Below are 23,603 nucleotides of genomic sequence, written 5' to 3'. Positions count from 1 at the left end.
AGAATCCTTGTCACGAAGGGTAGCGAAGGTCAAAGGTTTTTAGCCATTAAACTTTGGCCCATGGATACTCCCTATTTTTATCTTTTCCTTCCTCTCCCGTCCAACACGCACCCCCACACCACATGCACCTCTGTTCCCCCGCCCCATGACAATTAGAGCCACCTGGCTGCATTCATGAACAAATGTACTGAAATAATAGTGAACAAAAGCAAAACAAAGGAATCAGTAATAACGGGAACTGCAGATGCTGGAGAATTCCAAGATAATAAAACGTGAGGCTGGATGAACACAGCAGGCCCAGCAGCATCTCAGGAGCACAAAAGCTGACGTTTTGGGAAGGGTCTAGGCCCGAAACGTCAGCTTTTGTGCTCCTGAGATGCTGCTGGGCCTGCTGTGTTCATCCAGCCTCACAAAAAAAAGGAATAATGGGTTTGAGAAACAAGTAAGCTCGAGTCTATGGAAAGATTTAAAAGTTTACATTTTAAGGATGATGCCACTCTGCTTCATTGGGACACCTTACAACAGGCTGAACAGAGATTATATCTTGAGATCATGGTATGAGGGGCAGTGCTATTTTTGTTTCTAATCAAATAATTTTTTCCTCCCAAGCTTGGAAAATGTGTCTATATTGGCCTATCTGCCTACCCGCCTGCCCTTGGCAGTGCCTTTTGCTGGAATCCAGCATTCAAGCTCAAGTCCACTGGCTCCTGGGCAAATATTAAGCGTACATCAGAGGAAGTGGCAGCATGGTGATAAAGTCACTGGACTAGTAATCCGGAGGTCCTGGTTATTACTCTTGGTGCATGGTTCAAACCCTATCCGGGCAGCAGGTGGAATTAGTCAATGCCAGTGTCAGGAATTGCAACCATGATAACTATCAACACTTGCTGAAACCCCGTCCGGCCCTTTACAGGAGAACCCTACCATCCTTACCTGATCTGGTCAGCATGCAACTCCAAATCTACAGCGATGTGACTGTCTCAAGTAACCCATGAAATGGTCCAGAAAGAGCAAATGGGGACAGGTTAATAAAAAGGCCAGCCTTGCCAGAAATTCCCAGATTCCATAAGTGAACAAACAGAAAATTCCCACAGTTTGAGGAATTGGCGGCTGCATTAGCAGAAGGCAGGCAAGTGGGACAAGTACGGGCATAGTTGATGCAAGGTGAACAGTAAGAGCATGTGGGTGTATTTTGAAAGTGAACTAGACTCATAACACCCAATAAAAATGACTGCTGACCTGGTTCAGGAAATGACTGTAACCTCATCAAGCACATGCAGCAATGTAGTTAAGCCTATTAGTAACTTTACAGAATGTTTAAACAGATTTAAATACATGGCCAAATGATCAGATCCTTCATTGCTACCTCAGCAGAGCTCAGTTCTAAGATTAAAAAAAACTACACCACTCTGGGCGAAACCACACAGGACAAAGCCTATTTAAAATGAAAATTTGGAGGTCCATGACTGACCTGCACTACTCCACACCATACAGAACATCAGTATTGTGGGATTCCAATACAGGTTCAAACTAACTTTGGAATAGACAAGGAACATGTGAAATGTTTAGTATATAGCACCCTCTGCTGGATGATCTCGCTTGTATAACTAGGTCATGGCCAGGAATGAAGCACAAAAAATTAAACACCATCAAGTTTTCCTGGTAAAATAAGACTCACCTCTTGACTCCCAAAGCCTGCCTACTTGCTACAAGGCACTAGTGAGGAGTGTAATGGAATACTCCCTGGCTAGACACCATCCAGGAAAAAGCAGCTCACTCAATTGGTACTGCATCCACAAACATTCAGTCATTCCATCAACAACACTCAGTAGCAGCAGTGTGCACTATCTACAAGATGTCCTACAGAAATTCTTACATTCTTTGGTCAGTACCATTCAAGCCCTGACCCGCAGCCACCTGATAGGACTAGGGCAGCACTTAAATAGGAACATCAACACCTACAACTTCCACTCCAAGCCACTCACCATCCTGACCTAGAAATATATCACCATCAATTCACTGTCTATGTGTCAATCTGAAATTCCCCAAGGACATTGTGGGTCTACATATAGCGGTTCAGGATAGGAAGTTCACTATCATCTTCTCAAAAGGCAGCTAGGGACAGATAATAAATGCAGTCGGACCCAGTGACAGCCATGTTCCACTACAGAATAAAGGCTGAGTAGGAGTACAAGTACAAACACTAAGCAACTTCATTGTTGTTTAATATTTTAAATTCTAGGATCTCATACAAATGAACCTGGTGATTTCTGAAAATTATATAAAAGATTCATTACTGAAATCCATTGATATTGCAGTGCAAATTGGAACAGTTTAGTTTATGGTTCCAAACCACTAAGTAACTTCAGGTCAGTTAAAAGGCAAGAATTTAATAATAAATTGAAATATACTACCTTAACCAGACCTGGCAGGGAAGACAATGGATCACCAGTGGAAGGTGTTTTTGGGGCAATTTAGCAGGTATAGCCAAAATTCATCCCAAGAAGGAGAAACATATTCAGGGGAGGATGAAGAAACTACGACTGACAAAGGGACAGCATTAAAGCAAAAGAAAAAAAGCATACAATGTGGCCAAGATTAGTAGGATGCCAGAGAATTGGGAAACATTTAGAAGCTACAAGACAATTAAAAATTGGGTTGGGGGAGGTGGAGACAAAATATGAGGGTAAGCTAGCCAATAATATAAAAGAAGATTGCAAAAGATGTTTAGATTTATGGAAAAGATCGGAGAAGTGTGAATATTGGACCGCTGGAAAATGAGACCGGAGAAATAGCAATAGGGGATAAAGAAATGGGGGGAGAACTGAATAGGTACTTTGCATCAGTCTTCATAGTGGAAGATAGCAGCAGCATATTAGAACTTCAAGAGAGTCGGAGGCAGTGGTGAGTGTGGGGGCCATCAGTAAGGAAAAGGTGCTGGAAAAGCCAAAAAGTCTCAAGGTGGATAAATCCCCTTGATCAGATGGACTACACTCCAGGATTCTGAAGCAGATAGCTCAGGAGATTGTGGAGGCATTGATGGCGATACTTCACAAATCACTCTTGTGAGGGAGGGTCCTAGAGGACTGGACAATGGCTAATGTAACACACCTGTTTAAGAAGGGAGGGAGGCACAAAACTGGAAGCAATACACCTGTTAGCCTGAGCTGAGTCATTAGTAAGATTATAAAACCCATTATTAGGAATGAGATTGCAGAGTACTCAGAAACGCATGGTATAATAGGACTGAGTTAGCACGTCAAGCAGAGGTCTTTTGACACATCTGTTAGAATTCTTTGAGGAGGTTAGACAAAGGAGAGCCAGTGGATGTTATCTATTTGGATTTCCAGAGACCTTAGACATGGCGGTGCACAGTTAGTTGCTAATTAAGAGCCCATGGTGTTATGAGCGAGGTACTGGAACGGCCAGAGGATCGGCTGACTAGCAGAGGCAGAAAATAGGGATAAAGTGGTCTCTTTCAGGATGGTAGCCGGTGACCAGCGAAGTTCCATATTGGCAAGTGTTAGGACCCTAATGATTAATGCCAAACAATAACGATCCGAATGAAGGAATTGGAGGGCATTGTTGCAAAGTTTGCAAACAACACAAATGGGCAGGTGGTAATCAGTGAGCAGGGAGATTGCAGAGGGTTCAGACAGGCTAGAAAAGTGTGCAGGCAAGTAGTAGATGGAATACAATTTAGGAAGGTGCATGCTTAAGCACTTCGGTAAGAATTGAGATAGACTATTTTTTAACCCGGAAACACTTCAGTAATCTGAAGCGCAAAGGAACTTTAGAGTCCTCGTCCAAGATTCTCTAAAGGCTAACATGCAGGTATTGTTGGCTGTTAGGAAGGCAAATACAAAATTAGCATTCATTTCAAGATGCCTTGGACACAAGAGCACATATGTACTGCTGGGGCTGTATAAGGCTTTGATCAGACACGCTTGGAATACTGAAAGCGGGCCCCAAATCGAAGGAAGGACATGCTGGCATTGGAGGGCTTCCAGAGGTAATTTACAAGTATGATCTTGGGGGATGAAGGGCTTGTCACGAGGAGTATTTGAGGACTCTGGATCTATACTCGTACAAGATTAGGAGGCCTTTGATACGGTGCCTCACGGGAGGCTGCTGAGCAAGGTGAGAGCCTATGGTGTTTGAGGAGAGCTACTAGCTTGGATTGAGGATTGGCTGTCTGACAGAAGGCAGGGAATTGGGATAAAAGGCTCTTTTTCGGAATGGCAACCGGTGACGAGTGGTGTCCCGCTGGGTACAGTGTTGGGGCTGCAGCTGTTCACCTTGTATATTAATGATTTAGATGAAGGGACCGGGGGCATTCTGGAGAGGTTTGCCGATGATACGAAGATAGGTGGACAGACAGGTAATACTGAGGAGGTGGGGAAGCTGCAGAAAGATTGAGACAGTTTAGGAGAGTGGTCCAGGAAATGGCTGATGAAATTCAATGTGAGGTTTTGCACTTTGGAAAAAAGAATACAGGCATGGACTACTTTCTAAATGGTGAGAAAATTTGTAAAGCAGAAGTACAAAGGGATCTGGGAGTGTTGGTCCAGGATTCTGTAAAGGTTAACTTGCAGGTAGAGTCCGTAATTAAGAAAGCAAATGTAATGTTGCCGTTTATCTCAAGAGGGTTGGAATATAAAAGCAGCGATGTGCTTCTGAGGCTTTATAAAGCTCTAGTTAGGCCCCATTTAGAATACTGTGTCCAATTTTGGGCCCCACACCTCAGGAAGGACATACTAGCCCTGGAGCATGTCCAGCAGAGATTCACAAGGATGATCCCTGGAAAGGTAGGTTTAACGTATGATGAATGGCTAAGGATCCTGGGATTGTACTCATTAGAGTACAAGGCAGAGATCAACAAATTCTTGATCTCAGAAGGAATCAAGGGCTACAGGGAGAGTGCAGGGAAATGGAGTTGAAATGCCCACCAGCCATGATTTAAATGGCGGAGTGGGCTTGATGGGCCAAATGGCTTTACTTCCACTCCTATGTCTTATGGTCTAGGATGAGGGGAATCTGACGGAAACTTGCAGAATATGGAGAAGCCTAAAGAGAGTGGACATGGAGAAAATATTTCCTGTAGAAGGAGAGATTGTGACCTTAGTGCACAGCCTCAGGGTGAAGGGGCAACCCTTTAGAACTGAGATAAGAAGGAATTTCTTCAGCGAAAGAGTAGTGACTCTGTGGAACCCGTTGCTGCAGAAGCCCAAGTCATTGAGTGTATTAAGACAGAGGTATAGATAGTTTCTTGATTAGTAAGTGGATCAAGGGTTATGGGGAGGAGGCAGGAGAATGGGGTTGAGAAACATATCATTTAGGATCAAGGAGTGGACTTGATGGGCTGAATGGCCTAAATCTCCTCCTGAATCTTATGGTCTATGCTATTCTGGGTGTGAAACTATGTACAATGCATATGCTTATTACAAAGAATAAAGCCTTTAAGTTGCAGTTTTAAGTCTCCTACACCCAAAATACAAGAAATGAAAGGCATCGTTTCATATTCATAGATGTTCTTTGCAGCACTCTTAGCTGGAAATGACTAATTATGTTTGTGTATAATAACAAAAATGACAGTGAGACTGACCAAAAAAAAACTCCACTAGGTTAGTTCCCAAGTCAGGAAAAATGTGGAGGAGTGAGACCAGTCAAGACTAATTCAATATGCATGCTCCAGGCCAAATGATCTCCTGAGTTGCAGCATTCTGTGATTCCATTACTGGTACACAGCAAGTTAAAGATGAAAGTTAAGAAGCAAAGGCAGTGTTACTGTTAGAAGATATCGGAAGGTGACCAAACGACAGATACATCATGCTGACATTCTGGAGTCAGACCCAAACCGAGAAAGGCCAAAACCAGAAGTCAAACCATCCACACAACTCGGAAACTAAACTGCATAAGTTCCAGAAGCCTTTACCAATGCTAATCAGCAACTAACACACTGATTTTATAACTGATCTCACTTACACGTATTTTCCAATATTAAATATTTAATTGTTTTAATGCATGTCACTTTCTTCAGGTGTTCCTGCTTTTATAAATCTTAGGAAATTATTAAACTTACAACTGGCCAACGTAGAAAGTGACCACCTTTCAACCAAAATTAGTTAAAAATGCCAAATATGCACAGCTCTTTTGGTCTTCCACGTGTGTACGTGGAAGATGTTAAATTACACTGACCTTGATGGTAAACAGAAGGATTCTTCCACGAGAGACCATATTTAAGAATAAAATCATTGCTTCGTCTTCATGGGGTGAATACGTATCAAACACACGTTTAGCCATCACATGACCCTGTTCAGAAAAAGAAACAATCATTCTCTTACATTATTAGCACTAACAGTAACTGCAGAAAGGTATTTGATAAGATTTCAAATATCTTTACATCCTAAAGATTTAAAATCATCTTTCAGTCCTGGATATACATTGGAACATAACAATTTTACTCAGTCTCTCAATCAATTATAGTCTGACTGCACATCAAATACACTTGCTAAAAAGGCAAAACATACAAAAGTGAAGAGATTTCAAAGTTTTCCACTGCACATGGAAAAAATGTTTTGTTTATTTTCATTAAGGCTGGAAGTCTCTAAGCCAGCCAATACAAAATATACGGCAGCCACTTCGCTCCCCGATTACTTTGTTTCAGCAACATCACATTCAAATGTGAATGGGTTTTTTTTCAAAAAATATTTTTTAGAACTTTTCTTTTCCCCCTAAAATGAAATCCAAGAGTTCTAATAATGAGATCTGCACCTATGATGAGGAGTTTGATGAAGTAAATCAGGAGTAGTCGGTAATGCCACTGGACTAGTAATTCAGAAGCCCAGGCTATTGCTTGGAGGACAAATTATGGCATTCTATGGACTTCCATGATGGTACGTGACGGAATTTAAATTTGATAGGTAAGTTTGGAATATAGAGTTAGTCTCAGTAATAGTGATGATGTCAACTATCATTAATTTTTGGAGAAACTCATCTGGTTCCATTCTCAAGGAAATTAGATCTTCCATCCCTACCCAGTCTAGTCTAAATGAGACTTCAGACATAGAGCAATGCAGTTGATTCTTAAGTGCCTTCTAAGATGGCCTAGAAAGCCTTCACTCAGATTGGCAATAAATATTGGAACTTCCAGCAACATGAAAGAATAAAATATTAACAATTTACACCAAACAAGGCTTTGGATTATCAGTGCAGTTATAAGTAACCACAATACTGGTTGTTAATCTGAACCTCAATTACAGAGATCTTTTGCAGCTAATAACAGGTGCATAGATTCAGTCATTGGTACTAAGTTATGGTACCTACACCAAATCAGTGTTTTACTGGCGGAAAATAGAAATCTAACAATAGTAAAAGCTCAGGAATAAAGTGCTCATGCTAATATTTTTAAGGGTGTCACAACAATTGAAGACAAATGGAAATACAGAGAGTGTGGATTATATCTAAAAACTTTAAAATACAAAGATAACTACCTGAAAGATGACAGTACATTCCTTTCCTTCCACTAAATTCCATGCCATTTTATTTTCTTCTTGCTCCATAAACACATTACATCCCACTTAAATTCAGCTATTAGTGATTCTTTCTGCAGGCTCCACTGGTTAATCAGATACATTGCTACTCAATTTTCATTTATATTCCAATTGCATACTTGAAGCCTCTCTCCATGAAGCTCACGATAAAACAATGCTATGTCTAAGGGGATTTACACTGGACTTACTTTTGCACCAAAAGTTGTCTCTCAAAAGATACAATGATAACCACAAACAAAACAGATTATTATCCTATACATTTAAAAAAGCTACTTATAAAAAAGTTTGCACATACTGGTAATCCAAAGAATATTTTTACAAACTCTGCCTTTTCCATAGATATGCCTTCCATTTGTAGAGTTTGAACAGAATTTTATTTATTGAGCATAACTCTTTTAAACTGAGGGCTAATATCAATATTTACATCGTGATTCAACCACAGAACTTCTCTCAACAGTGACAATTCTTCAAAAGAAGTTTTGGGGACATTCTGAACATGTGAACGGCAGTTTTTGAAAACCGAAGTTCTACTTTCACAAAGGCCTTTCTATCTTTTGCTTCACAGGTTAAAATGTGCTTAATGATATTACTTTCACTGATTCTGAAAGGCTTTTGGGTATCGCAAACCATCTGTGGTACTATGTACACAATAATCCAGAATCTACAACATGGAAACAGGTTCAACCAGTCACTGTCTGCATTCATCCTCCAGAGGAACAAAAGAAACTCTAATGAAGTTTACTCACCTGTACCTGTAATCCTCTTATTTTCAAAACCTTTCAAACCTAAAACGTTGACAGTTTCTGCTTCAATTGCTAAACCCTGAGGCGGGTTGTAAAGCCTCACTAGTTTCTCCTGAATCTTAGATTTAACCTTGTATCAGAGGTTCCTCTTTCAAATCACTGGAAGCATTCTTCTTCCTTTCTACCCTGTTTGCTGCTATCCATTCCTTCATAATTGGGCACACCTTAACATAATGTCATGTCATGTAATGCCAAAATAACTCCAGGAATTTTTCATATTCACATTTTCTTTGTATTCTCCTGACCTTGTTAATATGTTTTGCTGACTGAACCCAAAAGGCTCTTGTTTGCTGTGGGGATACAAATCACAAATCGTTCAATAAAGTACGAAGAGATGTTTTCAGTGGGAGAGAGATCAGTAACCAGAGGAGGCAAATTTAACATTTATGGTAACAGACCAATTGAAAACATTAAGAAACTACTCTCATATAAAGAAGGCAAATTATCATAAGCTAAAATGTGCTGCATGAAAATAAAATGGAACTAGACTTAATAGAAATATTCAAAAGAGAATTGGATAAACATTCAAAAAACCAGAACATTAGAGGTCTGCAGGGGGAAAGGAGGGGTGTGGTTTCATTTGATATAACTACCAAACTATCAGCACTGAAACAAAGGTCAAATGGCACTCTTGTGGACCATGTCATTCTAGGATTCTAGATGATGCATGCATGTTATTTGGTTAATATCTGAATTGTGTCCCTTATACCCTGTTAGTGTTTGAAACTAGGCACAAAATGCTCGTTTATGTGGGTGGATGAAGTCTTACTCTTCCTTGTGCAGACTACTTACTGTAGCTTGATTCAAAACAATGACGTGTATTCCTCGACCCTGCTCTTTTACTTCATCCTCAAGGACCTATAACAGTAAAATATGAAAGTGCATCCAATGAATCAATAAGCAAGGAACACAGCATGATTGCCTCTTCCTCCCATGAAAAATAAGAAGGGCTCTTTCATGATACTTGAAAGCAGATAAAAAGCACAAAGGAAATACAATTAGTTACAATACATCTGATGTCTTTATTTACTATTTCATAGACTATCTTCAACTGACAAAAGAAATTCTCGACTTCCCATAATTATTCCCTTATGTACAGTTCATATTAGGAAGAACACTACAGTTGTACATGAATGTACTTCTAGGATTAAACAAAGCAGTGAAATCGCACTTACTGTCGTTCCATCAACAGCAACATAGACTTTTGATCTGCTGGAATAGACTTCAATGTCCAGGACCTTCCGGCCATGCGATGGCCTGCGAGCAGTTTCCATATTGGGTATGATATTATCTGCCATAGGAATAAGAAAATAAGTCCTTTAAACCAAATCCATAATAGACTGACTGTAAATAGGTAAAAGAACTGATTTTTACACAATAGCTAACTCTAGCATAGTAAACTGTTGCACAATATCCATTTTTAAAAATATAAACATTGCTAGCTATCTCAAAAGCTTTGAGAAGGTCATGGTAGTTGGAGGCCTTTTAAAGCTGTTGATTCAACAAGAGCACTTCTCAACCACTTCAGAAGGCAGCTAGAAGTCAACCACTTTGGTGACAGACTGAGACATATAGGCTCATCGAAAGGACACTGGTGAGTCAATTTTGTTCTAAACAATAATCTTATAGCTTCATTGTCACTTTTACTAATGTCAGTTGTTCCTCTTCTAAAAAAATACTAGTCCAAACATAAAACCAGTAGGTTTTGATGTTTCGATCGTTGATCGTTAACGAAACCATCTAAAAGATGTTAAAGAATTAATTAGCATAGAAAAGGTTCTAGTAAGTAATACAAACTCCAAGAACATTTTTACTGCAGGTTTACTAAACCAAAATAAACAGGGCCTTACTTCCTGCTATTCACTTGTAGAGGAGGATCACAGACCAAAGATGTGCAAGCTAGGTGGATTGGAAATTGCCCCATGGTGTCTAGGGATGTGCAGGCCAGATGGAGTGGCTATCAGAAATGCAGGGTTACAGGGATAGAACGGGTCTAAGTGGGATGTTCTTCAGAGGGTCAGTGAGGACGTGATGGGCCAAATGGTCTCCTTCTGCAATGTGGGGATTGTATGAATTCATATATGATGCTTATATTACTGCCATTAATGATTGATTGCAAACATCTTCATACACCAACTGGATGACATAGCAACCATGGCACTCACTAACATGCTAACCTATGCCATCACAAAAACAGAGGGAGATACAACAGTGATTTTAAGATGACAATTAACGAACAAACCTAAATTGGTTAGTCATGGTAGCTATAACACATGAAATGCAGGTGTTCAAAAATATTAGAAATAGGAATAAATGAAGGCCATTTGGCTCGCACGCCAGATCCATCTTTCAATAAAATGCTGGTTGAACTATGACTACAACTCTACAAACTAATCCCCATACCCTTTCATTGCCTATGACCATATCAATTGAACAGTCTAAAATATATTTAAATATTGCGCATTCACAACTCTCTGGAGTACAGAAATCTCAGATTCACAGTTGTCCTGGGGGAAAAAAAAACCTATATCAGTCCTAAATGGCTGATCGCTTACCCTAATATTATGACATTGCTTTAGGCTGTCAGCTGAGGGAAACTGCCTTTTTGCACCTACTCTCTCAAACTTTTACTTTATTTCATTGAGATTAACTCTCACTTTTCCAAACTAAAGAGAACACTGTCAACCAGGACAATGACTCCTCATAAGTTAACTCTCTATTTTCAGCAATCAATCCAATAAACCTTTGTTTTAGGTAACTCCCTCCCCACCCATCCCTTCTCAAGTTACATACATTTTTTGGCTAAGAAAATCAAAACTTGACATATTACGCTGGGAGTGGTCTCACAAATTCGCATCTGATTGCAGCAAACCTTGGGAAGACTTGGAAATTATGCCTCTAATATAAATTTCAAATGCCGTATGCGGTGAGGAGGATGTTAACAGAACTTCAACAGAACAGACAGACGGGCGAAGTGGGCGAGCACATTGCAGGTGAAATTTATAACAAGTGTGCCATGATGCCTTTTGGTGGGAAAAACGGGAGATAACGTAAACAAAATGGTAAATTTTAAAAAGTGGTGCAGGAATCTGGAGTGCATGGACAACTAGTCTTTAAAGGAAGGACTGATAAGTTGAGAAGGCTGTTAAAAAAACATTTGCATTCCTTGACTTTATTAATAATGAAACAAGACTATAAAATCGAAAGAAGTTGTACTAAACCTTTATAAAACAATAGTTGGCTTTCAATTAAAGTATTACGTTCAATCTTTGGCACCTTTCTTGGGATTTTTTATAAAGTCTCCAAAGGCATGCAGAAAGAGAGATCAGGACTCCAGATATGAGTATTAGTAGATATCGTTGTTCCCTTTACAGCAAGATCTTAATCTTCACTGCTGTAAGTGTACACATCATGAGTGGCTCAATAAAGTAAGGAAAACTTGTTTCCAGTGGCAGACAGATCAGTAACCAGAGAAGGCAGATTGAAGGTGATCAATAAGAGACCCAGTGGCAGCATGAGGAAACTACTTCTCCAGATTTAAGAGAAACATTCAAAAGAGAATTAGATAAATATTTGAAGGGGGAAACATCAGAGGAGTGCAGAGATTGGGGGGATGGTTGGGGGGTGGGGGTGGTGGGTGGAGTGGGTTAATTTAATACAAACTACCAAACAGTCAGCACTGGAACAAGCCACATCACTCGAGGTTTCTAAATCGTGTATCAAAATAATTTAAGGTAGGTCACTGGTATGTTTTAATGTACAATACTGTGTTCTTTAAATCAAACACTAGAAATTCCAATATTAAAAACACAATGTAACATCACAAAGCAAAATCTACTTCCTTTGACTTATAAAAAAATTATACATGCATTGGAATTTAAAGAGATGGTATGCCCAGCGTGCAATTGGATAATTATCGAGTGAGCTGTGCACAGGCCACTCCTAAAGAATAACAAATTAGAGAAGAAAAAAAGCAAAGCTGCAATATCAGTTATAAACCCATGGATCAACATATTACCTTATAATCAAGCTTTTGCTCTATTAATATTTGATGTTGACTATTGTGCAAAGATAGTAAAAGCTGGTTCTAGACTCAAAAGGCTACAGTGACCTGTACTACAAAAGAAATAAGCTTGCCAACTTGATTGCAAGATCACAGTTTTTCAGTGTAAATCATTACCTTCTAAAGTGCATTGTTATATTAGGAGTCAAAAGATGCACTACTGACCACTCTCTCGTCATTAGGAAGGTTGTACAATTTCAATTCAATAGAGAACTAAATGCATTCTTCTCTCTCTCGCTGTATCCCACCAATAATGAACTGTTTGTATTTATATACAGTGGCACCATTAACATAGGAAATAGATTATAAAGCAGCTCACAAAATCTTACCATAATCTTCTATTAATTCCTCCTCAGCTGCAGCTCTCCTTGTATCTAAAATAAGTTTGATGTTGACGATAACGGTCACAAGTAGAAACAGCAATGCAGCCGTCTGGAAAATAAATAAATGCCTATTCAAATTGGTGCTCAGTATCAGAAGGAGCAAACATTCGAGTTGAAGAATAAACAACAACGAACCACTAAAACGAATGTATTTTATGGGTTATACAGCCATTTAAATAAAAATAATTCAAATAAATAAACAAACTTGGGCATGGTCCAACTCTCAAGGATAGCTAGCACACCAGAATTATTAAATCAGACTTCAGCTGTTAAAATGACCTTCCATCCATCATAAAGATGAATTAAATTTCAACAAGGACTGCATAATGTTCAGCATCATATATTACACCTCAGGTACTGAAGCAGTCCATATTCAAATACACTAAGAGCTGTCCAATACCCAGGTTTGTGCTGACAAGCGTCAAGTAACATTCATGCCATACAAGTGCCAAGCAATGACCATTTCCAATATGAGAAAATCTAACCATTATCCCTTGACATTATATACTATTACCTTCATTGAAATCACCAATATGACCATTCAGGGTTTAAAATGGACTAGAAACTGGTCTGGACTAACCATATATATGCAGTGGCTGCAACTGTAAGTCAGAGCCTAGGAATCCTGCAGTGAGTATCCTATTCCAAAAGGTCTGCCCACCAACTCCAAGGTTCTAGTCAGGGGTGTTATGGAATATTCCCCATTTGCCTGGATGTCTGCAGCTCCAACCATCCTGAAGAACATCCCAGGCAAAACAGCCAGCTCGGTTGCCACTACATCTATAAACATCCAGCACCCCACCACCAACCTCAGAAGTAGCAGTGTGTCCCATCCACAAGATGCACGACAGAAACTGACTAATGATTTTCAGACATAACTTTCCAACCCTGCAACCACTCCAACCTGGAAGGACAAGGTCAGCAGGTACATGGGTACAACACATCTGCAGGACCCCTCCAAGCCACTCAGCATCCTGACTTGGGAACATATTGCTGTTCCTTCAGAGTCACAGGGTCAAAATCCTGGCATGCCCTCCCTAAAGGCATTGTGGTCTACCTACAAACACACGGACTCAAGCAATTCAGAAAGGAAGCTCACCATCACCTTCTCAAAGGCAGCAAGAGATCAGCAATGCTGACATCCTAATGAATTTACAAACAAACAAAAATCAAACAACTAATGAGCCATGTACTCCACTTGGGCTAACAGAAGCATCCTCAACTGAAGTAACTACGGAGTGCAGCACAGCTTAGTGAACAAATTGCTATGACAGATTTAAGTTTGTTGTCAAACGCTGACAGGATTCAGAAAACGCAAGTTCTAATGCGAACTGAGATAACAAGGTTTAGAGCTGGATGAACACAGCAGGCCAAGCAGCATCAGAGGAGCAGGAAAGCTGATGTTTCGGGTCTGGGCCCTTCAGAAATGGGGGAGGGGAACGAGATTCTGAAAGAGAGAGAGAGAGAGAGAGAGAGAGAGAGAGAGAGAGAGAGAGAGAGAGAGAGAGAAAGAGAGAGAGAGAAAGAGAGAGTGGGGAGGCGGATGGACGATGGATAAAGAAGCAGATAGGTGGGAGAAGACGGACAGGTCAAGGGGGCGGGGATGGAGCCTGTGAAGGTGAGGAGTATGGGATGGAGGCTGGTCAGTCAAAGGAAGACAGACAGGTCAAGGATGCGGGGATGGGTGTTAAGGTGAGAAGAGTGGATAGGTGGGAGAAAAGACAGACAGGTCAGGGAAGCAGGGTGAGCCAGGCTGGTTTTGGGATGAGGTTGGGGACAGGGAGATTTTGAAGTTGTGAAATCCACATTGATACCATTGGGCTGCAGGGTTCCCAAGCGGAATATGAGGTGCTGCTCCTGCAACCTTTGAGTGGCATCATTGTGGCACTGCAAGAGGCCCAGGGTGGACGTCATTTAAGGAGTGGGAGGGGGGGTTGAAGAGGTTTGCAACTGCGAGGTGCAGTCGATTGTCACGAACTCGGCATAGGCGTTCCACAAAGCGATCTCCATGCCTCCGCTTGGTTTCCCCGATGTGGAGGATGCCACATCGGGAACAGCGGATACAATATACCACATTAGCAGATGTGCAGGTGAACATCTGTTCCATGTGGAAGGTCTTCGTGGGGCCTGGGATGGGGGTGAGGAGGGAGGTGTAGGGGCAGGTGTAGCACTTCCTGCAGTTGCAGAGACAAGTGCTGGGTGTGGTGGGGCAGGAGGGGAGTGTGGAGCAGACAAGGGACTCCTGGAGAGAGTGGTCCCTTCGGAAAGCAGATAAGAATGGGGAAGGGAAAACATGCTTGGTAGTGGGGTCACACTGCAGATGGCATAAGTGGCGGAGGATGATACGTTGAATCTGGAAGTTGGTGGGATGGTATGTGAGGACAAGGGGGATTCTGTTTTCGTTGTTGTTGCAGGGAGGGGTTGTGAGGGATGAGTTGCGGGAAACACTAGATGCGGTCAAGGGCGTTTTTCGACCGCTGTGGAGGGGAAGTTGCTGTCCTTGAAAAACGAGCACATCAGGGATGTCCGGGGTGGAATGCTTCACCTCGGGAGCAGATGCGGTGGAGGCCAAGGATCTGGGAATAGGGAACAGCATTCTTGCAGGAAGGTGGACGAGTGGAGGTGTATTCTAGGTAGCTGTGGGAGTGGGTGGGCTTGAAATAGATATCGGTTTCAAGGTGGTTGTCAGAGTTGGAGACAGAGGTCCAGGAAGGAGACAGAGGTATCAGTGATGGTCCAGGTGAACTTAACGTTGGGGTGGAAGGCGTTCGAGAAGTGGATGAACTGTTCACGCTCCTCGTGAGAGCACAGGGCAGCGCCGATACAGTCATCAATGCAGTGGAGGAAGAGGTGGGGTTTAGGGCCAGTGTAGGTAGGGAAGAGGGATTGTTCCATGTAACCTACAAAGAGGCAGACATAGCTTGGGCCCATGCGGGTACCCACGGCCACCCTTGTTGTCTGTAGCGAGTAGGAGGAGTTGAAGGAGAAGTTGTTAGGGGTGAGGACGAGTTCAACTAGGTGGATAAAGGTGTCAGTGGAGGGGGGCTAGTCAGGCCTGCGGAACAGGAAGAAACGAAAGGCCTTTAGGCCATCTGCATGGGGAATGCAAGTGTACAGGGACTGGCCGTCCATGGTAAAGACGAGGTGTTGGGGACCAGGGAATCAGAAGTTTTGGAGGAGATGGAGGGTGTGGGTGCTGTCATGGATGTAGATGAGGAGTTCCTGGACCAAGGGGGAGAAAATGGAGTCGAGATAGGTGGAGATAAGTTTATTGGGGCAGGAGCAGGCGGAGACAATGGGTCGACCAGGGCAGTCAGGTTTGTGGATTTTGGGAAGAAGATAAAAGCAGGCGGTGCGGGGTTGGGGAACGATAAGGTTGGGGACTGTGGACGGGAGGTCACCTGAAGTGATGAAGTTGTGGATGGTTTGGGAGATGGTGGTTTGTTGGTCAGGGGTGGCATTGTGATCAAGGGAGTGGTAGGAGGTGGTGTCAGAGAGCTGGCATCTGGCCTCGGTGATAGAGGTCAGTGTGCCACACTACAACAGCGCCTCCCTCATCTGCAGGTTTTATAGTGAGGTTAGGGCTGGAGCAGAGGGCTGCACGTTCTGTGGGTGAAGTGGTTGAGGCGATCGATGTCTCGGTGGAATTTGGAGACGAAGAGGTCGAGGGAAGGTAGGCAGCCTTAGGGTGGTGTCCAGGAGGTGGTGGTGTGTTGGAGACAGGAGAGAGGGTCAGTAGAGGGGAGGATTAGGTTTGCGATTAAAGTAGTAGGTGTGGAGACGGAGGCAGCAACAGCAGAAAAACTGTTTAACATCCAAATGTGAGCAGTATTCGTTGTCGTTAGGGTGCAGAGGGATAAAGGGGAGTCCTTTACTGAGGACTGACCATTCATCCTCAGAGAGAGAAGTCTGGCGGCAGCGGCTGGAGGGGGGGGGGGGTGTAGTAGAGATGGTGAAGACCCGGCAGCGCTGGGTGTTACTGTATTCTCTGGAGCTGTTGGCTGTGGAGGCGGTGGGCAGGGCAGTGTCAGCTCCTGGATGTTGGCAGCGGCAGCAACGGTAGGTGCATCTTCGATATCAGCAGTCATCAATAGTCTCAGAAATGGAGGCAACGGTATCGACAGCATTCGCTGTACTGAAGTGACGTACCCAGCGGAGTGGCGTCATCCAGTGCTCCAATAGTGGCCACATAGCCAATGGCGGCGGGCACATTGTGGGGAAAATCCGGGGTAGGGTTGGGGATTTAGGGGGCGGAAGAAGCCTGTGTTGGGTGGCAGGTACCAGTAAGTTTAGTATACTTACTGGTTTTTAAGTGTCCAATAAGGCAGAATAGAATCATGAGTTGAGGTTGTGGATCCTGCAAAGAATGAAAAACACGAGGTCCTTTGCAGGCCTGGGAGAGGAGGCTCTGAGCTGGGATAGGCTTGATTGTAGTGCCAGGAGATGCCGGCACATTGCTGCAAGTGTGTGTTTGAGTCGTCGCAGAGAGAAACAATTTTGAAGGATCTGAATGTTGTGTGTGTAGCGGTCGTTGTGGTTGGGACCAACAACGGAAGGCCTGAATGTATACTGTAGTCCATTGGGGATAATCCAATTCCGTAGGCAGGTAACCAAGAAATGCAATGTGGCTGTAGTACCAGGTTTGCTTCAGGACGTGGTTGAGCAGTTTCAGGGCCAAAGAGATTACGAGGGGTTTGCAGTGGAAGAGAGAGCCACTGAGGTCTTTCAGAGGGAGGAGGGTAACTTCTCCAAGGTAGGCATCCTTAGAAGAGGCTTCGCAGTGGGGTTAAAATTGATTCGGAGATAGTAGGAACTGCCAATGCTGAAGAATCTGAGATAACATGGTGTAGAGCTAGATAAACACAGCAGGCCAAGCAGCAGAGGAGCAGGAAAGCTGATGTTTCGGTCTGGACCCTTCTTCAGAAACAGGGATGGGGAAGAGGATTCTGAAATAAATAGACAGAAAGGGGGAGGTGGATGGAAAATGGATAATGGAGTAAATAGGTGGAGAGGAGACGGACAGGTCAAGGGCGCGGGGATGGAGCCAGTAAAGGTGAGTGTAGGTGGCGAGTTAGGATGGTGGTTGGTCAGTCAGGGGAGGACGGACAAGTCAAGGATGTGACCGTGAACTGTTTCCTGATCTTCCCAGGAAGAATTCACAGTAAGAGTGACAGATCTTGCCACGCCAGAAGCAATCCTCCAAAGCAGAAAAAGAGGAAGTGAATATGGTGGCTTCACTAATACTGCCTCAGGCTATTTGAAAGGTTACAGCCTAATCAAAAAGTTAAAATAAACAATCTATCCAATTTAGCAAAGAATTAATAGCAGATTGAAGATGTGATGATGTGGTCTATACAATGCTACGGAAGCCATCACTAAGAACCGACAACCCATGTTTAGCAATCCAGGACACTACATGAAGTAAATTGCCACTTACAACAGTGCAGTGAACATCCTCTGTTAAGGAAAGGTCAAAATCGTACAGCACTGACAAAGGCCCTTCGGCCCACCATGTCTATGCTGATCTACAAACACCAAACTACACTAATCAAATTTACCTGCACTTGGTCCAGAACTTACTCATGATTTTAAGTCATGAATTGCAAAAGTTGGTTTGAGTAGGAAAGACATTCATCACAAATGAAATCCAAGACATTAAAGTTCCTCTTGTGAAGAACAGAATATCAACAGTTTGCAACCTAGAGAATGACCAGTTTTCTCAATCCAGATAGAACATGGTGACAGAGAACGCGGAAACATCCAAACTACACGTATTTAAGTCACAAACTTGGAGGAGATGGGGTGGTGATAAATGTAGTTACGTACACAAACTGAGAAAATTAAAAATGAGTTTTAAAAAAAGGTTGGAGAAAGTGTCATATAGAGAGGCGAGGTCTGAAATGGTTAACACCAACGAGTGTCTTTAGCATCAACTAATGTAATATGAAATGAATACGGTGGGAGAACAGGTTAGGATCTCAAATGAGTGAGAACTGCTATCCATGTCATCCTCACAGTCCCTGTAACATTTTAATTATTACATCAGTGTAACTTGTACTTAGTTGGTAATATGAAATGAAGAGCATCTTGTTTAAGGCAAGAGTCTGCTCTCATTGAACTAGCAAGTGGTTTTCATTGACCATTCCATACAAAACAAAACCTACATATCCCTGCCTTGAGGGGAAGGTGGCTGCAAACCTACCAAAGATGAGTAATAATGTACACAGCATGTGTGGTGGCCTGCGATGAGGATTGCTCATCAAATATTTGTATTTTGTGATGCGGAGAAATAAATAAAGACCAGAACATCAGGGCTAACTCCTCTGTTCTATTTCATAACAGCACCACAGACTCTCTTACACCAACCAGCAGGGCACGTGGGACCTCAGCTTAATGCTTCATTTAAAAGACAGAAGCTCTAACACAGTGCAGGGCTAACACAGTTAAATGGCCTTCACATTGTTGCGCCGACATGTAAAACCATCGAGGGCTGAAGAGTCTGTACTGCGCTGTAATGTTCTATGTTCTATGTAATACTCTTTCAGTACTGTGTTGGTGTGTCTGCAAGTAACTTATGCTCATGTCCTGGAATAAGAGGCAAAAATGTTACCAAGCCACAGCTGACATGTGGCACAAGTTGCAAATACAGCATAAGCCCTTATAAGCTATCTTGTTAAATTAATCGTACTAACTTTGATTAACTTTTTTTAAGACAATAAAGTTTGTTTTGTTTTGAAACGTAATTTTGAGACATAGTTCAACAGCCAATTACTGCATAATTGTATTTTTTCTTTCTTTTATACATTAATGGTCTCCAACAGGATTGTGACACATAAAAACCCATGTGTGCATTTGATGTTGGCACAAAGGGACAGCACATTGATACATATGAAGAGACAAACAAGGAAAAGTAGGAGGAGTAGGCCATTTGGCCCTTTGAGATTGCTCCATCATTAAGCCCATAGCTAAATATAATTTTAACTCAAATCCACATTCCTGGCTACCCAATAACATGTCACCCCTTGATCCACTTCTCAGTTAAAAATATTCAAAGGCTTTGCTTTCACCACTTTGCAGGAAGAAAGTTCTAAGACTTCTTACCTTCTGGGAGATAGACTTTTTTGTTTATCTGTGTTAAATACACAAGCTATTATTTTTAAAAGTGATCCTTACATCTAGATTCTTCCAGAATAGGAAACATCTTGTCCACATCTACCCTGTCAAAACCATTCAGGAATTTCCTTATTTTTATGACAGAAACTGAAAAAGGCCCAGAAAAAAAACATAGGAGGACACTAGATGAAACAGCATGAGAACACTAAACAGATAAGAATGGAATAAGCTGACAGCAGTCTGAGACCAATTAAGCAATATTGTGCAGGAATGTAGGAGAAAGATGTTGTGGTAAACCATGGTAAAGGTCACAGAAAAATCAGGAGTGCTTGCCTGTAAAGGGAGACAATGGCAATGTCATTGGGCTGATAATCCAGAATGCCAGTTTAATACTCTGAGGACATGGGTTCAAATCCAACCACAACACAATCTGAAAATCAGCAGGGAATGGTAACATAGTGCTCATATCATTGGATTGTAGATGCATGGATCTTACTAGTGCTTTAGAAGCACAAGTTCAAATCCCCCATGACAATAGAAATTTATAAGAGGCAGATAAATCTTTCTACATTAAAAGGCATCAAGAGCGAGCTCAACGGGCTGAAACGCATACTTTTTCTCCTAGTTTCTGTCTTTCATGTATGTGACAAAGTACATTACAGGCTACTGACAGGCACTACATAAAGGACATAACTAGAAGTAGAATTATGCAATATAACTCTTCATGTCTGTTCTGCCATTCAACATCATATATGAGCTCATCTCAATCTCAACTCCACTTTCCTACCTGCTCTCTATAACCCTTCAATCCATTATTAATTTAAAAAGATCAGACTGACTGTCTCCTCAAGTTCACTCAAAAGTGCAAGTATCCACCACACTCTGAAGTAACAAATTCCAGAGATTCATGACCCTTCGAGACAAGTAATTGCTCCGTGTGTTTTAAATCTGGTCCCCCTTATCTAAAAACTGACATCTCGGTCTAGATTACCCCACAAAAAGGAAACATCCTCTCCATGTCTACTTCGTCTATCCCTCTAGCGTCCTATTTTTTTCTAAACTGCAGAGTGTTTTGGCTTAAACTGCTCAATCTCTTTTCCTAAGACAAGCCTCTCATGTCTGCAGTCAAGCTCGCGAGCTTTCCCTAAACTACCTCTAATGCAACCAAATCCCTCCTCAAGCAAAGGGGACCAAAACTGTATGCAACACTTCAGATGCAGTTTCACTCATGCCTTGTACAGGCACAGTAACATTTTCCTGTTTTTTTATACTCTTTTGCCATACGTCTACAAACACCGACCTCCCACCTCCCCCACAAACTCCTACGGGCACATGAGGCCTCCTTACCTGGCACAGCCTCCTCACCGACCGCTGTCCCGTTAACCTGTACTTCCAAGCGATGAACCAGCTCCTGTGCCGCCGCGGGACGAAGGGCTTGGCCCGCGGGTTCGGCTTCCACTCGTCCATCACCCGGAGTGGGGGACAGAGCTACTGCCAGCCCGGGGCCTCACCATAGAAACACCGGCGTCGGCCCGAACAGGCCGAAGCCCCGCGATCACCGCCGTTTACTGCGGTCGACAGATCATCCCCATCCACCCACCCGCGCCCGGGCTCCGACCACTACCCAAACCTGGAGCCCCCCCCTCCCAGCCAGCTTTCACTTCCGGGTCCGGTCACCAGATAGACAGTATTCACAAGCGCCATCTTGAACTCTGCGCCCCCTGCCGTTCGAGTCACCCGTCTCACCTGCTGAGGGGAACCACAAAGCAGAATTAACTGGTACCTTTATTGCAAACAATTATCCAAAAAAACTAGATCATCGTGTCCGTGTTTTGTTACATTAAGGTTATCTTATTTTTGTCCAGGGATAGTAGGAATTGGAGAATCTGAGATAACAAGGTGTAGAGCTGGATGAACGCAGCAGGCCAAGCAGCATCAGAGGAGCAGGAAGGTTGACGTTTCGGGTCTAGACCTTGTTTTTTTCCTCACTTTATCCAAATGTTTGCCCCACAACCCGGTTATCTTATGTGTCCTCCTCGAATATTATTCTGTTGTATTTGTTTTAGCAAGATCTGTCGTTGAGGTCCATTGTGTTACAATTCTAAATTCTAAAAATATATTTCAAGCAGTTCACTACTTCGTTTAAAAAAAACCTGTTTGAAGGCTTTAAATGTATAGTAGGCTAGACATGCCGTTTCCCAGTTGAAATTTGCCTGTAGCCTAACTATGCTTCATGAACTGTCACCGAGGAGAGAATGTTCCAATACTGTCTTACATTTAAAAGTGAGTCAGTCCAAGCCGGAATTTTCAGAGGGTACCAAATTTTGGAAATTAGACAAAAATAAATTATAAAGGCTAGCCTGAGCCGTTGAGGAAGTTGACATTAACATCGAGATCAATGTGAATTATTGCACTTAACAAGGAAAACTAAAATCATTAGAAGATAAGAAACATAATGGGGTAGAAGGCCAAAGGGATCTAAGGGTAGACATGAACAAATTGCAAAATCGCTTTGGGCCCTATATCTCAGGAATCTAAGGACGAAGATGATCGATGAGGTAGGGCAGTGGATGTTGTCTACATGGACTTCAGTAAGGCCTTTGACAAGGTTGCTCATGGCAGACAGATACAGAAGGTAAAGCTGTTTAGGGTCAGAGGTTGCAAGATGGATTAAAAATTTCCAGATAGACGTCTACAAGATTGTAAAGGGCATGGACAGAGTGGGCAGTCAGAAGTTTTTTCCCAGGGTGGAAGAGTCAGTTACTATGGACCATAGGTTTAAGGTGTAAGGGACAAGGTTTAAAGGGGATATATGAGGCAAATCTTTTATGCAGAGAGTGGTGGGTGCATGGAACTCTTGCCAGGAGAGGTAGTGGAAGCAGATACAATAGTGACTTTTAAAGGGCATCTTGAAAAGTACATGAATAGATTGGGAATGGAAGGATATGGTCCCTGAAAGGTTAGGAAATTTTAGTTGTGACTGGCAGCATGTCGGTGCAGACTTGGAGGGCCAAAGGGCCTGTTCCTGTGCTGTAGTTTTCTTTGTTCTTTGAATAATGTGCTAGCATTGGAGGGAGTCCAGAAGACGTTTATAAGAATCATCCTGGGGCTGAAGGGCTCATCATATGAGGAGCGGTTAAGGACTCTGGATCTGTACCCAATGGAATTTAAAACGGTAAGGAGGCATCTGATTGAAACTTACAAAACACTTAGACGTCTTGATACAATGGACATGGAGGAAGCGTTTCCATTAGTAAGAGGACCCAAGGGCACAGTCTCACAGTGAGGCGATGACTCGTAAGAACTGGAGTGAGGAGGAATTTCTTCAAGCAGAAAGTAGTGAGTCAATGGAACTAATTGCCGCAGAAGGCTGTGGAGACAAAGACATTAAGTGTATTTAAGACCGAGATACTTAGGAGATCAAGAGTTATGGGGAGAAGGCAGGAAAATGGTGTTGAGAAACATGATAGCCACAAGCAAGTGGTAAACAGACTCAATAGGCCTAATTTCTGCTCCAATATCTTATGGTCCTATAGAAAAGCCATGTAAGCATAAAAATGCAAACAAAAAGGGTTATTTTCAGGTGTTCAAAAGTTATGTTGAACTTAAAAAGAACCCTGGTCACACAGAACTTGTAATTTGCTATCTCTATTATATTAGAAAAAATGTACAACCACTGGAGAAAATG

General features: G+C 42.3%; 1 protein-coding gene across 2 annotated transcripts in view; it reads right to left on the bottom strand.

The window, feature by feature from the left end:
• The window catches only part of pomgnt1 (protein O-linked mannose N-acetylglucosaminyltransferase 1 (beta 1,2-)), a 53,232-nt gene extending 31,677 nt beyond the window's left edge, over window positions 1–21,555 (bottom strand). Inside the window, exons 1-5 of one of the 2 annotated variants that reach the window (XM_048538893.2) lie at window positions 21,263–21,555; window positions 12,749–12,851; window positions 9,532–9,647; window positions 9,149–9,214; window positions 6,199–6,312 (exon numbers count right to left, since the gene is read on the bottom strand). In XM_048538893.2, coding sequence (XP_048394850.1) covers window positions 6,199–6,312; window positions 9,149–9,214; window positions 9,532–9,647; window positions 12,749–12,851; window positions 21,263–21,382 — 519 coding nt within the window. In that variant the 5' untranslated portion in view covers window positions 21,383–21,555. The remainder of the gene's footprint in view (window positions 1–6,198; window positions 6,313–9,148; window positions 9,215–9,531; window positions 9,648–12,748; window positions 12,852–21,262) is intronic. The other variant, XM_048538892.2, reaches the window with a different exon arrangement.
• Window positions 21,556–23,603: the final 2,048 nt, after the last annotated feature.

Source organism: Stegostoma tigrinum, chromosome 8, assembly GCF_030684315.1.
Source record: "Stegostoma tigrinum isolate sSteTig4 chromosome 8, sSteTig4.hap1, whole genome shotgun sequence".
Taxonomy (NCBI): Eukaryota; Metazoa; Chordata; class Chondrichthyes; order Orectolobiformes; family Stegostomatidae; genus Stegostoma; species Stegostoma tigrinum.
This window is presented reverse-complemented; position numbering and strand designations above follow the sequence as displayed.